General features: G+C 39.4%; 1 protein-coding gene across 8 annotated transcripts in view; it reads left to right on the forward strand.

The window, feature by feature from the left end:
* Nucleotides 1-13,286, forward strand: part of MAST4 (microtubule associated serine/threonine kinase family member 4) — a 579,145-nt gene that overhangs the window by 454,541 nt on the left and 111,318 nt on the right. For 7 of the 8 annotated variants that reach the window (XM_047859677.1, XM_047859625.1, XM_047859653.1 and 4 more), the window contains one exon: nt 3,286-3,374. In XM_047859677.1, the coding sequence (XP_047715633.1) occupies nt 3,286-3,374 (89 nt within the window). Of the gene's footprint in view, nt 1-3,285; nt 3,375-4,586; nt 4,607-13,286 lie in introns of all 8 variants that reach the window. The other variant, XM_047859662.1, reaches the window with a different exon arrangement.

Raw genomic sequence — 13,286 nt, forward strand, 5'->3', positions numbered from 1 at the left:
GAATCAGGTACCTAGAGCAGTGAAGTTAGGTGACTGTCTTCCCTACCATTGGAAAATTGTCTGCAGAATATCTCAGGGTCCCAGGTCTATAAAAGTGCTAATGTACATATCAAGAATTGATATTTTGGGACTAAATACAGTAGAAAATATCCCTTTACCCTTAAGAATATTAGCAGCAAATAAATGAATTTGCGAAGCCAAGTCCCTAGTTCGTGACTGTATTTATTTTGTGTATGCATAGGAATCTGTCTTGGCCTGTATTGTGTAAAGTCTGGTTTTGTGTATACATAGGAATCTTTCTTGGCCTGTATTTTATAAAGGCTGGATTTATATTTGTTTAAAAGCTTCCTGTTTGATTGTGGAGAGATTCAGGAACGTTTCAAGTCTGTTATAATTTTTTTTTATTTAATTTTTTTTTCGTTTATTTATTTTTTGGGACAGAGAGAGACAGAGCATGAACGGGGGAGGGGCAGAGAGAGAGGGAGACACAGAATCTGAAACAGGCTCCAGGCTCTGAGCCATCAGCCCAGAGCCCAACGCGGGGCTCGAACTCACGGACCGCGAGATCGTGACCTGGCTGAAGTCGGACGCTTAACCGACTGCGCCACCCAGGCGCCCCAAGTCCGTTATAATTTTAATACTGTCTGTACCTTCATGGTTACGATCCACATAGAGGTTAGAGAAGACCCTTTCAGCTTTGATTGTTCATAGCATTTGTCAATAAGATATGCCTCTGATTATTTAAGGTTTTGTGTAAAATATTCCCAGTATCTTAATTATGGTAAACTACGGAAATTCTGAAACAATTTGCTGTTAACTTTTTTTCTTGCACACATACTCCTAAATGAAGAATCCTTTTTTCTTTTACTCGAAATTGCATTCGTGATCACTATTTTGTATAGACTACAAGTCTTTACAGAGAGTAGGCAAACACAGGATGAATGTCATACAAACTTTTATTGTATTTTTATATTTTTGATAGTGACGAAACAAGTATATTCCATTTGCCAGTTTTATTTAGACATTCTTTTTAAGGTTGTTTTTTGAGTCACTTTTTTTTTTTTTTCCTGAGAGAGAGCGCATGTGGGGGAGAGGGGTAGAGAGAGAGAGAGAGACAAAGAATTTTAAGCAGGCTCCATGCCTAGTGAATAGCCTGACACGGGGCTCGATCCCATGACCCTGGGATCATGACCTGACCTGAAATCAAGAGTCAGACACTCAGTCGACTAAGCCCCCTGGGTGCCCCTGAATCACATTTTTAAAATCAGTACTTTTCAGCCTTTCCTGGTAGACTTTAAATAACTGAAATAGTTTTGAAATTTTCTTCTGTTTTTCTTTGTGTTAAATTTAAATTGATTTTGCTTATAGTAGTATATTAGTCATTCTGTGTATTTGTTAGGAAACTTCTGGTGGTTTTTTTTTTTTTTAATTTTCTTCAAGAAATACCATTTTCTAGTTTTTCTTTAAGTTCACATATTTCACCAGTATCCCTATTTAAGATAATCATTAGGTTAATATTTCTGTTGATAGACATTTATTATTCAAAATTTTCTTTACATACATAAACAGCAATAATTGAGTGTCAAGAGAAAATCTTCGTAAGTGATTTAAATCAAATGCTAAATGTAAAAAATAATACAGGTGGCCAGTTTTCTGGCAGTTAACTCGTATTTCAGTTAATTTGCTCAAATTAACAAATAACTTTGCTGAGATTTCCAGGGTATAAATCTGTCATTTATAATTTCTCTTATTAATGTTAGCAAGTTGGCATGTTTAATATTCCTGTATTAAAATGAAAGAAGACATTCATTTGAATTAACACTAAATAAATTATACAGTGTCTTTTTAAAACAATCATGCTATCTGGTTTAATGATTGTGAATTTAATAGGTCAAATACGGTTCTTAATAGATGAGTTGATAATATCACAATCCACCTTTATAATTAAGTATCAAGAGTCTGTTCTTAATCAGCAACTTCTTTAAGGCTGAGTAAACATGATCTTAATTAAACTCCCAGATAATGCTAAGGGATGTTGATTGTTCCAGTAAGGAAAATAAAATGATGCAGTCTGACCTTAACAAATTATAAACATGGGAATGTTGATAAATGATAATGAGCAGCAAACATTGAAGAGAGAGGATTGGTTCCCAAGTCAATATTGTTGAAAGGAATTGAGTTTGTTTCTGAAATGTGTTATTTGAATATTTGGAAACGTTCCTTTCTGTGTCCACAACCCCCAATTTAGAAGTCAGGTGAAAATTTCTCTTTGAAGAGCCTGTTATAACAGGTATATTCTGAGTTAAAGAAGACATTACACTAAACGTTTAATGGTGGTGGAGGGCAGCCCTAGTGTAGGAGGGTAGAATCACAGTGCCCTGAACCTGCCAGGTTTTATTCCCCTTTTTCTCACTACTAAACTGATAATAGAGAGTGAAGCATCAGTCTGTACTAAAGGAGAGGCAGGTGAAAGGGAGATAATATTCTCCTCATCAACCAGTTTTGCATGTGTCTTATTCTTTGCTGCTTCTGAGACTTACTTTGGAATCAAGATAAGCATTTTATAACTTTGTCCTGGCAGAAATAGGAAAAAGTAGCTGCCATGTGCCTATAGGTAGCAGTTTATTGAGTGGGTACCGGGATCAAAACAGTGGGTCATGTGCCTCTGGCAAAACACTTTCACTCTTACTTTAATACCAAGTGGAATCTGTTTTTATGATTCCAAAGTGTTTACCTTAATAAGGGATTTGAATATAGTATACAAGATGAAAAATGAATCAGTAGTGAAATACCTATCTCTTCGGCATCAGCTGTTCTGTTGACAAAAGGCACAAATAGGAAATTTGTCTAAATAATTAGATTTTTAATTAGTGCATCATTGTAAGATTAATGTCATCGTGCTTCATTGCATGTAATTTTGTATTAGGAATTTCATGTCAACAAAGACGCTACCTGTGGTTTGCTGATTTGAATCCTTAATTTATCACTTGGGTGTATGGCATGTCAGCTATTTGCAGTCAGGAGTGGAAAGACGGCATTTGATTATAACCTCACTGGTGGTGCGGAATATTGATGGTGTTATGCTATATGAATACATTATATTTTCTAATATTGAAGAGGCAGCCACCCATCAAATATTAGTGAGTGTATATTAACTTGCAGAAGTTGGTGCAACAGCAGGAGCAGACAGGTTGCTCAACCTCTGGTGTATGTTGAATATACCTGGACATCGCTGATGTTATATTTGCTGTTTGAAACTTTGTTTTTGTTTTTCCTTTCTGACAGTTGCCGAACAAGCAACCGGAAAAGCTTGATAGGCAATGGACAGTCACCAGCATTGCCTCGACCACACTCACCTCTCTCTGCTCATGCAGGTAATTAATTACCCTTTCTTAAGTTTTGTTTTACTTCTTTTTGCTGGCTCTTAAAATAATCCAAGCATTTTGAAATTCAAGTGTGCCTTTATATCATACTTTGGTTTTCCTGTTGCTTTATCACTACATTATTCTCGCTGCTAAGTGAGCCTAAGCCTCATCCTCTTTTGCAAAGTGTTTGGACTCTGAAATTAAGAATGTCTTTGTATACGGGATCCTTTTTGAGTTATTCATTTCTCCATTTCTAACTGGATGTGGATGATGCAAGCCATGTTTCCATGTTGGGACTGTCTTTGCGGAATGCATGTGTGTTCATTCACATGAAGAGAATTAGCATTAAGAACTATAGAGGAGGAAAAATAACTTTTTCCCTACCTTTCTAAGTTCTCCACTGGGAATCTCATAACCAAAGACAGATTAACCAGAGAAGAGCAAACACATTTACTTAATAGAAGATTTCCATGACACAGGCATAGAGGTGACTAACTTGAGTCAATTAATGCTAGGTCTGATGAAGAGTAAAACGTGCAAAGATAGGACAGAAGTGAACTAGGTCTAGTAAACTGGGGCACATTTAGCAAGGGCTCTGTGTTCACAGTCTTCTGTGTCCTTTGTCTGTTCCTTTGTTCAGGGTATAGGGAGGACATCTCTCACATGAGGACTTGATGATGTGCTTTCGGTCCAGGTCCAAAGAGCCTTGCTGCACATGCCATTTCTAATGTGTGTTTATTTTTGAGACAGAGAGAGACAGAGAGCACGTGCGCGTGCGTGCGAGCGGGGGAGGGGCAGAGGGGCAGAGAGAGAGGGAGACACAGAGTCTGAAGCAGGCTCCAGGCTCTGAGCTGTCAGCACACAGCCTGATGCGGGGCTGGAACTCACAAACTGTTAGGTCATGATCTGAGCCCAAGTCAGACGCCTAACCGACTGAGCTCCCCAGGCGCCCCTGCATATGCCATTTCTTGTATTTCTTCAGCTTAAAATATTTAGTTTGTCAAGATGCCCTATTTTGATACCATGGGTCTTAACCTCCAACAGAACTGTTCAGCATGTTTTCTCCCTAAAGTTGAACTTATGTATTACTTACATTTGCTCTTAAAAACAATGCTGCTGTAAGCAGTCTAGAATGTACCTTGTATGTGTACAAGAGTTTGTCTAAAGTTTCATCTGGCAGTGGCATATATAACTTATTTGTTACATGTATAATCTTTATAGGTACAATGAAGATTTAAGAGGTGAGACTCTTGGCCACAAGTACTAATTTTTTTAAGTTTATTTATTTATTTTGAGGCGGGGGGGTGGGGGGTGGGGAGAGCGAGATTGAGAATCCCAAACAGGCTCTGCACTGTTAGCACAGAGCCCACCGTGGGGCTAGAACTCACAAACTGTGAGACCATGACCTGAGCTGAAATCAAGAGTCAGACACTTAACCGACTGAGCTACCCAGGTGCCCCTGCAAATACTAATTACAAGGAAGGTATAGCCATATTTGAAAAACCATGCAGTGAAGACTTATTGGTATTGTTGTGGGGTTTTGTTTCTGCTTTTTTTTAAAAAAATTTTTTTAAAGTTATGTCCATGATGGTGCAAGGAAGAGAAGGGTTAATTCCAACCAGGAAAGTATGGGAGAGTGTGAAGGAGCCACTTGATTGAGATGTTAAAAGCCAGGCAAGACTTGGGCTCGCAGAAATGGGGTGAGAGAAGGGGAATTACCAGTGTGGCCGCTGTGGGGTATTGTGTGTGTTTGATTGTAAGAGAATATAAAGGTGGAAAGAGAGATCAAAGTCAGAGAGTATAAGGGATTCTGATTTTGAGTGCCTTTCAAGGACTTTGGGGAGGATCTGTGTTTTGGGAAGCTGTCTTCAGGATTGTGAAGGATGATGGGTGCAAATGATGAGTGATTAAGCCTTAAGTCATTGCTCTCTGGTGGGACCTCTAACCCTGCTGGGCCTTCCTTCCTATTTAAAAGGAGGACTGTATCTCTTTCCCAGAGGCAGTCCTTTTGCTCAGGGATGGTTTCTAGTCAAGAGTAGGAGTTATCTATAGCATGTTTGGGGAGAACAAAGGAGAGAGAGACATGGTCGACCCTTTGGAATGAAATTTGTTTTCCCTTTAGTAATAAATAAAAGATGGCAAAGTAAAAAAGGCGAAACATGTACTGATAAAATGGTGATCCTGGAGCAAAATCACTGAGGTCCGGAAATGCCACTCTAGACAGTCCTAGAAAGCATATTCTAGACTGTTCACAGCAACATTGTTTGGAATAGCTGAATATCGGAAGCAACCTAAATCGCCGTCAGTTGGAAAACGGATAAATGAGTTGTGTCATACTCGTCCCAGAACATCGTGCATGCGTATCCACATGGCCGAAGCTCAGAGGGCTGCACAGAAAGAGCAGAGGTCGCAAAAAAAAGTGGTGAAAACATTCCTGAAGGTTGGCATCAGGCTACAAAGAATATTTTGTTTAGGGATACACACACACACACACACACACACACACACACACACAAACATGTATGTGTATGTATATATACCTTTCTTGTAAGAGTCTAAAGGAAAACGTGATAAGTTTAAAGGCCACTTTCATGACAGTAGTTACTTCTGAGAAGGTGCAAGGAGGGTATCATTGGGGGGAGAGATAAACAGTTGGTCATACTGTATTTCCAAAGCTGCTTGAGGGCTACCCAGCTATATATATCATTACCATTTATACCTGGGAGATTTCTATTACATTATTGTCCTCACAGCACAAGGTGACAGAGAGGCAGGCAAGGCCCAGTACCTGGAGGCTGGACTTGGGTCTCTACATTCCTCGTGCACGGTGCCTGGCAGTGCATACAAGTGCTAAGTATATCACAAATTTTATTTCTGCATAGAATTCAATGGCGATGAAAAAATTGAATCCTGCTCCTCTTGGTAGTGTTCTGTCATCGTTGTACCCTGCGTTATGGGCCTGTTGATTGGTCTCTTATTGCTGTGATTTTCTTCATTGCTAATATTGAGATTCGAGAATACGTGGTGAAGACTTTAATGATCCTTTTAATTATTCTTCTTTTTCACTGTGTAGACTTGGCGTGAATTCTTTTCTCTTCAAACATCGTTTTAGTATTAAATCAGAGGAGTGGGCAGAGAGAAGCCTGTCTTTCAGGTTCTGAGAGCATTTTTCCTTAGGTTGTAGAGCCAGTAGGCTTTTATTTGCTCAGAATGAGCTCTGTCAGACTTGTTTTGTGAGAAATGGCATTTATGCAGACTGCTAGTTTCCTATTTATGTATAATAAGGGGAGAAAATATAAATTTGTTTTAAAGCTTATTTATTTTGAGAGAGAGACAGAGGGTGAGCACAGGAGGGGCAGAAAGAGGGAGAGACAGAGGTGCCTGGGTGGCTCAGTTGGCTAAGCGTCTGACTTTGGCTTATGTCATGATCTCGTGGTCTGTGAGGTCAGACCTTGTGTCGGGCTCTCTGCTGACTCCTCAGAGTCCAGAGTCTGCTTTGGGTTCTGCATCTTCCTCCCTGTCTCTCTGCCCCTTGCCTGCTTGTGCTCTGCCTATCTCTCAAAACTAAGTTAAAAATAAAGAAAGAAAGGAAGGAAGGAAGGAATCCCAAGCAGACTCCACACTGTCAACACAGAGCCTGACACAGGGCTTGAACTCACAAACCCTGAGATCATGACCTGAGGTCAAGAGTCAGACACTTAACCGACTGAGCCACCCAGGTGCCCCGAAAATGTATGTAAAATAAAGACCTCCTGTATTGATGATATGAATCCCTGCCGATTTACCATGCCTTTTTATCTCTTATTGCTACCTCCTGTGTCATGTGTTTAATACACAGAATGCCAGGTGAGAGTTCCTAAATGTCTTTAGGAAAAAAAAAAACAAGAGAAATTAAAAAAAAAAAAAACAGTAAAGAAAAGAAAAACTGCCATCTCTCTGTGCTTTCTGACCCAAAAGATAAAGTTATACTTTCTCTCTCTCTCTCTCTTTTTTTTTAAAAGGTTGGTATTATGTGAATGAGGCCACTCATCACTGGCACATGAATTAATACAGATGAATTGGTAGAGAAGAGAACATGAATTTATTCGTGTGGCTGTGTCATTTGTGCTCTAGGGAAAAAGATACTGGCATAGTCTTCTGGAGCTTATCTCTAGAAACAAAATAGTATTTGTTGAGAGCCAGGGATTCCTAAAAGAGCAGTGAATGGGAGTCCCATTAAAAAAAGAAAGGTAGAAAATCACAGGCTTCTCGTTCCAGGAAGATTCTAAGTATGAGATATAATCCAGAAGCCCCAAAGGAAAAGACTCATGTATCTTTCCTAACATGAAAATTTCTCTGTAATAAACAAAATCAAAAGAAAACAAAGTGTGAAAAATATTTTGATGCCCATAATTGATGAATATCTGATTGCCTTCATGCACAAAGAGCTTGTATAAATTGATGTGAAAATGGCAAATGCACCAGGAGAAAAATGGGCAAAAGATGTAAACGGCGTGTCACAGAAAAAAATTGAAATGTCTCCCCCCAAAATATGAAATGATGATTCGTGGCGATCATAAGAGAAATGTGAACCAGAATAATTAGAGTACCATTCACCTAGCATACTGTCAAAAATTTTATGAAATGGACAGAATCCAGTGATGGCAAGGTTGTGGAGAAGCAAGCCCTTCCACATGACTTAAGCGTTGATGTGAATCGGTGCAACTATTTTGGTTAGCAATTTGACCTGTTGGTAAAAACTACAATTGCATTTACCTTTTGTCCTAGTACATTCATCTCTAGGAATTTATCTACTGATATTCTCACAAAATAACAGACAATCACAAGTCTGGCTACTTGTAAATAGCAAATGGAAAGTTAAGTTGTTACCACTTTATCATTTCACATGTTCTTCAGTAGGGCACCAGTTTTGTAGAAAATGATTGAGGCATATAATCCAGTGGTTTATATGGTTGTTACAAAGAATGAGATAGACATTTTTTGTTCTGATACTACAATGGTGCCCAAACCTGGGGGCACCTGGGTGGCTCATTTGGTTAAGCAGGTCTGACTCTTGATTTCGGCTCACATCACAATCTGATGGTTCATGAGATCGAGCCCCACTTCAGGCTCTGGGCTGACAGCATGGAGCCAGCTTGGGATTCTCTCTCTCAAAATAAATACATAAAATTAACCTTTCAGAAAAAAGAATGATGCCCAAGACAGATAATTGAAGAAATATATTCTGTAATTTTATATGTGTATGTGTGTTTTAGACTGCATATATGCATACATACACAATTTATATATCATGCATATTCATAGGAAATTTTTGGAAAGATAAAGGAAAAACTTAACATCGTTTATCTTTGGGCAATAGGAAGGTAGGGAAATTAGCTTATAGAGGTTTTATAATCAAGCCTCTAAAAATAAAGCCAATAAAGAAAACAAAAGAACCACCTGCCTTGGCTTTCTATTGCTGTGTAATAAATTACCAAAGATTTAGTGGTTTAAAACAATATCCAGTTCTTAATTTTATGGTTCCATAGGGCAGAAGTCCAGGTACACTTGAATTGTTTGAGCTCAGGGAGCTCTCAGGGTATCATAAGGCCCAAATCAAAGCGAGGTGGCAAATCACAAGCACTTAGTTTCCTAGGAACCCTTACCTGGTTTTTCTGGACATCATAAGACCAAACTCACAGTGTCTTGTGGGCTGGGCTCTCGTCTGTAGACAAAGAAGGCGTCTCCTTCCAAGCTCATGCAGGTTTTGGACAGATTCAGATCCCCTCGGGTGTAGGAATGAGATCCCTATCTCCTCTGCACCATCAACCAGAGGCCACTTTCATCCTCTCCAAGCCACTTTCCCCCATCTTCAAGCCTACCATGACACATCCAGCCATTCTCATGCTTCAGATCTTTAACTTCTCCTGCCATCAACCAGAGAACATTCTTTCTTTGAAAGTCCTTATCTGATTGGGTAGTGGCTCCAGGCTTTTTACATTCTAAGAGCAAATGTTGCCCTCTTGCCAAAATACCTAACCTTTTGTGTCTTCAAAAATTATTTCAATGGGAATTTGCAGGTGACTGCTTAGATTCATTTATAAGAATGTGTCTGGAAGGAAAGATGAAAAGGAATCTCATGTTCCTGCTCGATAATGCTAGGAATTATTGCAGAAGGGAAATTTTCCATAGGTACATATATGGTTAGTATGTTGTTAGAAAAACCTTCATAAAATATTTTATAATTATATGGGTACCTCATTTCTGAAGGATGGGTCATCGTTTTTTGCTGCTGGTCTGTTCACCAAGCTCCTCTTCAAGGCTTCCTCCTAAAGGAGGCCCATGGGGGTAAAAATAAACAGAGAACTGGACAGATTATAGGAAAACCATATAATTCCAAGTAGAAGCTCACATGTGAGACACATTAGGATAGGCACATGGGGGTTGGGCAGCACAACAGAACCTCTCACATCCCACTCTTTTTCTTTTTTCTTTTCTTTTTTTTTTTTTTTAAACATTTGTTTATTTTGAGAAGGAGAGAGCACAAGCAGGGAGGGGCAGAGAGAGAGAGAGGGAAAGTGAGAATCCCAGGCAAGCTCCATGCTCAGTGCAAAGCTCAATGCAAGGCTCCATCCCATGCCCTCAGGATCATGACTTGAGCTGAAATCAAGAGGCAGAGGCTCAACTGACTGAGCCACCTGGGTGGCCCACGTCCCACACGTGTAAAGAAGTCCTTGTGAACGTTGTGGTCCACGTTTCATTATCTTCCTTCCTCCCTGCCACTGGGGGGTAAGGGGGGTATTGACTTAACAAATACAAGTCATTGCACAAAGTAAGGTAGAAAGTGTGGGATACCATGTACATTTTTTTTTTAGTAAATTTGTCTTATTTCAGAAAATTGTGAGGACCTTTCTCTTGTGGACTTGTTTGGAGTCTCTCTTTGAGTCCCACACGAAAACTGGTGTCACCACTTGACAACATGCTCTCCCTGCATTTATGCTGTATCAGTGTTCTCATTCATTAGCCGTGACACTGAATTGGATGGGGTACACACAGTGGTTTTTGCATACAGGCATTGCTGATGCAAAGAATTGGGAGTAAATAGTCTGGCAATGAGCTAGAGACAGGGGGAAAAAAAAAGCACTATGGAGGTGCCTAGGTGGCTCAGTCTGTTGAGCATCTACATGATCTCTCAGTTCATGAGTTTGAGCCCCGTGTCGAGCTCTGTGCTGACAGCTCAGAGCCTGGAGCCTGCTTCAGATTCTGTGTCTCCCTCTCTCTGCCCCTCCCCTGCTCATGCTCTGTCTCTCTCTGTGTCTCAGAGATGAATAAACGTTAAAAAAAATAAAAATAAAAAAAGAAACACTGAAGTAAAGTTCAGAGAAGTTGGTCTGGAGTAGACGAAGGGGAACGGGTGACAGACATGGATTTGAGCATCCCTGATGTTGGTGAGGAACTTCTTAATAGCCCCCTGTGCTGAGACGGGAACCCCAAGCTTGGAATATGTGTAGCTGGGCAGTAAGGGATTTGGTAAAACCTGAAATGTTGGCCCTGGGTGCCAACCAAGGGTACCAACATCCACATGACTGTGCCATTTTAGAAAAATGGTAAAATCTCATAAGAAATTTTGCAGGCCTTGTGTCTGTGACTCTGATCTTCCAGGCTGGTATGGTTAAAAAAACAAAAGGTGCTACTCCGATTGTAGCAAAGTGAAACTGATAGTTTGTAGAAAATAGAAATTACATGGAAAACATGAATCTCCTATAAACTCACTCCTCAGAGATAATCCCTGCTAACATTCATTGTGTCTCTTGTCCTTTTTTCCTATATGTGTGTGCACGTATGTGTCAATACATGTATACATGTATGTTGAAACTGCCATGTTCATATGCTGCAACTTTCTATTTTAGTCCACCCTTGTCAACACTCATGGTATAGTTTTTTAGGTTCTATTAATATAAGCCAAACAATATCATAGTATTTTTTACCAATTTTATTGAGATATAATTGACATATAACAGTGTATTTGTTTAAGACATACAACATAATGACTTGATCTTTGTATATGTTGGGAAATAAGTGTAGTTAACATCCATCACCTCACATAGGTGATAGGTTTTTTGTGTGTGATAAAAACTTCTTAAGATTTACTCTTTTAGCAACTTTAAATATGCAATACAGTATTATTAACTATAGTCTCCAGGCTGCACATTTACATTCCAGAAATCATAGTTGGAAGTTTGGGCCTTTTGACCACTTTCATCCATTACACTTACCCAGCCCCCACCTCCACCCCTACCCCCACCATCTCTGGCAACCACCAATCGTGTGCGGGTTTTTTCCTTTGATTTTGTTCTCTTGATGAGTTTTTTAAGAATTACGTTTTTCTAAAGTCCACATATTTCTGAGATCATACAGCATTTGTATTTCTCTGTCTGACTTACTTCCCTTAGTATGCTCTCCCCAAGATCCGCCCATGGTGTTGCACATGACAGGATTTCCTTCTTGTGTTACGGCTCATAGTATTCCTGTATATGTATACCACATTTTCTTTACACATTTATCTCTTCATGGGCACTTGAGTCGTTTCTGTGTTTCAGCTATTGTAAAGAATGCTGCAGTCAACATGGGCTGCTCGTATCTTTTTGAGAGGGTGGTTTCATTACCTTCGGATATATACTCAGAAGTGGAATTACTGGATCATAGCTATTTCTATTTTCAGTTTTTTGAAGAACTTCCATCCTGTTCTTCATAATGGCTGCACCAATCCACATTCCCACCAACCGCGCCAAGGGTTCCCTTTCTTCCACACCCTCACCAGCACTCATTATTTCTTTTTGATAATAGCCGTTCTAACAGGTGTGATGTAAATATCTTCACATTTTTATGTGCATATTTTATTAATCTTTTGTAATATCACTGATTTTTTTTTAGATGGTGCCTTTTGAGTAGTATATAAGGCATTTCTCTTATTTTTAATTTTTTTGTGGTCCGTTCTGTCAGTCTTTTTCTTTCTGATTTCTTCCACTTGTGTTGCCGTCATGTCTAGTTGGTGTAGAGTTTCATTTTTTTTTAACAAGGCTGGTCTTGCTCTAAGAATTGTCTCCTGACGTGGGGCTTGAACCCCTGAACCGTGAGATCATGACCTGAGCCGAAGTCAGACGCTTAACCAACTGAGCCACCAAGGCACCCCTGACCTTACTGTTTCTCCTGCTCTCTTTATACTTCACAAGTTTAGTATCAGTTACGTGTTTCTTTACCCTCTCAAACTCTTCATCTATTGTAGAGAGTGATGGTTTTCCTGAGAGGGAGTGGGTTTTTGAGCAACAGGAAGATACACTTAGGTATTTCTCTTCGGGTACTTGTTCTACCAGGTTCGTAGGTTGCATACCAAGGGAAAGCTGTTACTTGTGAATTTTAGTTGACTGGTGGGAACAACTTAGAAATCAGTCATCTTTAGATATCAGTGAAAATTTTCTCCTTAGATAAAGTGAGACTAGGGAGATTGCTCTGAGTGTGATAGTACATCTGTTGCATTTATTTTGTGACTTTCCTGCACAAGGCTTCAGCAGGTTTCCCATGTTTGAAACAGTATTTGCCAAATTGTTTAAATCAGCTTTGTACATCTTGAATAAAAATGGTCATTCGGCAAGGTATTCACCTCCTTTGGCCATATACACATGATGGTACAAGACAAATGGTCCCCTTGCTTCTTTATATTTGGGGAATAGGACAGAGCAAGATTATGTGCCCACAGAGTCATAGCAAATTGATTGTTAGCCCTAATGGAAATGGTTTCATGATGCCCCATATAACCACTCTTTGTTTAAAATGATAGAAACTTTTTTTTTTTTTTTTTTTTTTGTACTCAAGAGGAATCTCTGATATGGTCACTCATTACCTTGTTTACCTAATTTTAAGCAAATATCAATTATACCAGCT

This window comes from Prionailurus viverrinus, chromosome A1 (assembly GCF_022837055.1).
Source record: "Prionailurus viverrinus isolate Anna chromosome A1, UM_Priviv_1.0, whole genome shotgun sequence".
NCBI lineage: Eukaryota > Metazoa > Chordata > Mammalia > Carnivora > Felidae > Prionailurus > Prionailurus viverrinus.